This window comes from Rasamsonia emersonii (assembly GCF_000968595.1).
Source record: "Rasamsonia emersonii CBS 393.64 chromosome Unknown ctg1118621760955, whole genome shotgun sequence".
In the NCBI taxonomy this organism is placed as follows: Eukaryota; Fungi; Ascomycota; class Eurotiomycetes; order Eurotiales; family Trichocomaceae; genus Rasamsonia; species Rasamsonia emersonii.
This window is the reverse complement of record NW_013562675.1, coordinates 1-2,786: the sequence shown is the minus strand read 5'-3', so window position 1 is coordinate 2,786 and position 2,786 is coordinate 1. Positions and strand designations below refer to the sequence as shown.

General features: G+C 49.5%; 6 protein-coding genes across 6 annotated transcripts; 3 read left to right on the top strand and 3 right to left on the bottom strand.

Annotated features, from left to right (window-relative positions):
* Positions 1 to 216: 216 nt before the first annotated feature.
* T310_9000 (uncharacterized protein) lies at positions 217 to 501 on the bottom strand (the record flags this gene model as incomplete). The annotated part of the gene is made up of 1 exon (XM_013468412.1): positions 217 to 501. A coding segment is annotated over one exon (285 nt), but the record flags the coding sequence as incomplete, so codon positions are not given.
* A 223-nt stretch (positions 502 to 724) lies between these two features.
* On the bottom strand, positions 725 to 1,069 carry T310_8999 (uncharacterized protein; the record flags this gene model as incomplete). Its single annotated transcript, XM_013468411.1, has 1 exon — positions 725 to 1,069. A coding segment is annotated over one exon (345 nt), but the record flags the coding sequence as incomplete, so codon positions are not given.
* On the top strand, positions 963 to 1,301 carry T310_8998 (uncharacterized protein; the record flags this gene model as incomplete). Its single annotated transcript, XM_013468410.1, has 1 exon — positions 963 to 1,301. A coding segment is annotated over one exon (339 nt), but the record flags the coding sequence as incomplete, so codon positions are not given.
* A 507-nt stretch (positions 1,302 to 1,808) lies between these two features.
* On the bottom strand, positions 1,809 to 2,129 carry T310_8997 (uncharacterized protein; the record flags this gene model as incomplete). The annotated part of the gene is made up of 1 exon (XM_013468409.1): positions 1,809 to 2,129. A coding segment is annotated over one exon (321 nt), but the record flags the coding sequence as incomplete, so codon positions are not given.
* T310_8996 (uncharacterized protein) lies at positions 1,957 to 2,238 on the top strand (the record flags this gene model as incomplete). Its single annotated transcript, XM_013468408.1, has 1 exon — positions 1,957 to 2,238. A coding segment is annotated over one exon (282 nt), but the record flags the coding sequence as incomplete, so codon positions are not given.
* A 202-nt stretch (positions 2,239 to 2,440) lies between these two features.
* T310_8992 (uncharacterized protein) lies at positions 2,441 to 2,722 on the top strand (the record flags this gene model as incomplete). The annotated part of the gene is made up of 1 exon (XM_013468407.1): positions 2,441 to 2,722. A coding segment is annotated over one exon (282 nt), but the record flags the coding sequence as incomplete, so codon positions are not given.
* Between the last annotated feature and the right edge of the window lie 64 nt (positions 2,723 to 2,786).

Sequence of the window (2,786 nt, the reverse complement as noted above, 5' to 3'; positions counted from 1 at the left end):
GGGGGGGGTAGTTTGGGTATTATTTATTGTTCCAGGGACATGTTCACACAGGCAATTTGCTTCTTTTCTTGAGTTCAGGTGATTTCGGATGGACGGCTCGCACAGAGTACGCACATTGCTGCTAAACCATGTCATTCATTGATTGGTAAAAAAAAAGAAAGAGAAGATTGTGTAGATGTAGACAGAGCTGACAACCTGAGATAAGATGATATCATATCATATTATTGAACATAAGGGAATAAAAATAATAATAATAATAAATGCAAAGAAGAAAAAAAAGGAAGCTGTCGTTTTGATTGATCGATTGATTGACATTGACATGTTTTTTTTTCTACTATTATATGGATTGATCTCTCTCTCTCTCTCTCTCTCAATCAAGCATGAAGATGATAAAGAGTCAGTCGTCCTATTGAAGCTGTTAAAGTTAGATTTCGATATTTCGATAGATTGATAGATTGATAGTTGTTGAATCATTTCAAAGAACAGTGGTTGTTTCTTCCTTCAAGAATGGATATGTACATACTGTACAGTACATATGTATGTAGAAGATTCGCAGTCATACGAGAAGAATCAAAATGATAAAAAACAAACAATAACAACAACAATAATAATAGCCCTCGCTGAAATCAAGTAGTGTATCTGTCTGTGTGTCCATTCTGTCGCCGGCTCGCAGCTAGTCGGCTGGTTGGCTGGTTGCCATGAGATAGATTATTTTTTTCCGCCCTCAGTCAGGCAGGGCAGGGCAGGGCAGCTTTATAGATTCGTAGATTTTCTGAGCTACAGAAAAAAAAAAAAACAAAGAAGAAGAAAGAAGGAAGACAGCCCTGGAGGCCAGTGGACAGTCCCAAGATCGGCTCGACTTGGTATCCATTATCCCTACTCCGTACAGTAGGTACCTACCTAACATGAGATTGCTTGTCCAATCATCTGCATCTGCGTCTGTTGACACAACACAAGACTGAATAGTAATGCAGGTTGCCATCTGTTTGGATACTGCCTGCACTAAGAATGCTAAATCAGGCTGCAGCGTTATTGCTGCGAGCCTGCATTTGTCCGTAACTATTACCTCTTACGAGATGATAGTGAATAGGCTCAATTTAGGTTGTTCGGGTGTGCGGTATACCACGTGTTCAGTCATCCGATCGAGTCAATTATCCTTACCTTCAGGTATAAAAATTTGTTCTGGGCGGATTAAGGCCTTGTCGATTACGACCACGAAGACTTGGAGTGAATACCTGTCAGCTTCTTCTGCTTACGACTCTACGCCCTATCGACTTGACAACTACCCCTCCCAAGTCTAGCAAGTCCAGCAAGTCTAGCCTTGATAAGTACGCGGCACGCCGTGTTGGATCAGGTGAGCCATCGGTTAAAGCGACCATAGTCCTCGCGGGCTGAGTTGCCACAGCTGTACAGCGATGTATAGAGTAATGTCGAGATCAAAGCGCGCCCGTCAACCCTGCAGGACTGTCACCGTCGGTGGTGTACGGCGAGAAGCAGGGAATCGACCTCGGGAAGGGATGCCAACTGCGGCTGACTTTCAGCATGGCTCCCATGCGCGCGACGCGACAATGGGTTTAGTGGAGAAGAGAAGGCCGTCGACGAGATGCCATCTCGGCCAAAGAAGACCCTAATGACGCCCGCGACCGCAGAGGGGGTCTAGGCAAGACAGCCCCGGGAACCTTGTCAGCAGCAGGGTTGGATTTCACATCACCTGGTGGATGGTTACTCGACAGGGTCTGCCCGAGTACAGGATGTAACAGTGAAAGGAGACCTTGTTGTATTGGCCATAAGGTCGCCCATGATGAGGTCTATCGGTGAAAGAGGTCATGGAGGTCGATGACCCGTATCCTGAGGCAAAATGATCGGAACTGCTGGTATTTGGTGACAATTGACAAACTTATCACTGTGCATACCCACCGTCGATGCTCCCTGCATTGTGGTTCTTGCTCTGCGTAGCCGTCAGCATTGGAGCAATTGCAACTCCTGTTCAAATTGTCTGTTCGAACTGTCGAGCTGTTATTATTCTTGTTGATTATTATTGTTGAGCGAAGAGACGTCGGTTGGTGCAATATTCCCCAATGGCTCCGCGCCAAGCAGGGAGCCAGGCGGGACGAGTCGTTAGTCGGCGCCTATTTTAGCAGGCGATCGTCTGGTGGTGACGAGTCGTTTTCCGCGTTATCCACCGCGACTGCTGTTTGCCATCTTGGTCGATCCGTCCTGCCGGTTCCAGGACAATAGTCGACACGTTGTCAGCTGGTGAGGCGAAACACCGGACAGCGCGGTGCAGGACTGACGCACATACGCTCGGTAGGTACCCGGGTCTCCATCGCCCTCAGACTCCGGACTGCCCGTACGCAAACGGCCGACGCAGCGCGGAGGATCCGCGGATGCAGGGCCAAGAGCATAGGCAATACGAAGTCCACAGGCAGGCAAAATATGAATCATTACGATTCACCGCTGTCAAGAAGAGCAGGAACCACGGCCATCCGTTTGCTTGTCCGTCGTGGCAGACAGTGGCAGACACCGCCTCCTGCATGTGTGTTCTGTGCATAGGCAGCGATCGAGTCGAGCTCGCAGCCTGGCTTGCGCACAGAGGCTAGAGGCTAGAGGCTCGAGGCATTACTGTAGATGGCCCTCTGCAGCAGTCAACCGCAGCCACCAGCCATTAGCCCGTCCGGCTAGCCGGGCCCAGGGATGTGCAGTGGTGACGGACGCGAGGTGAGGCGGTGCGTGGAAATCCGGAGCAGCGAGTCTAGACGAGGCCAGCCCTGCGGGCGATCGGCTGC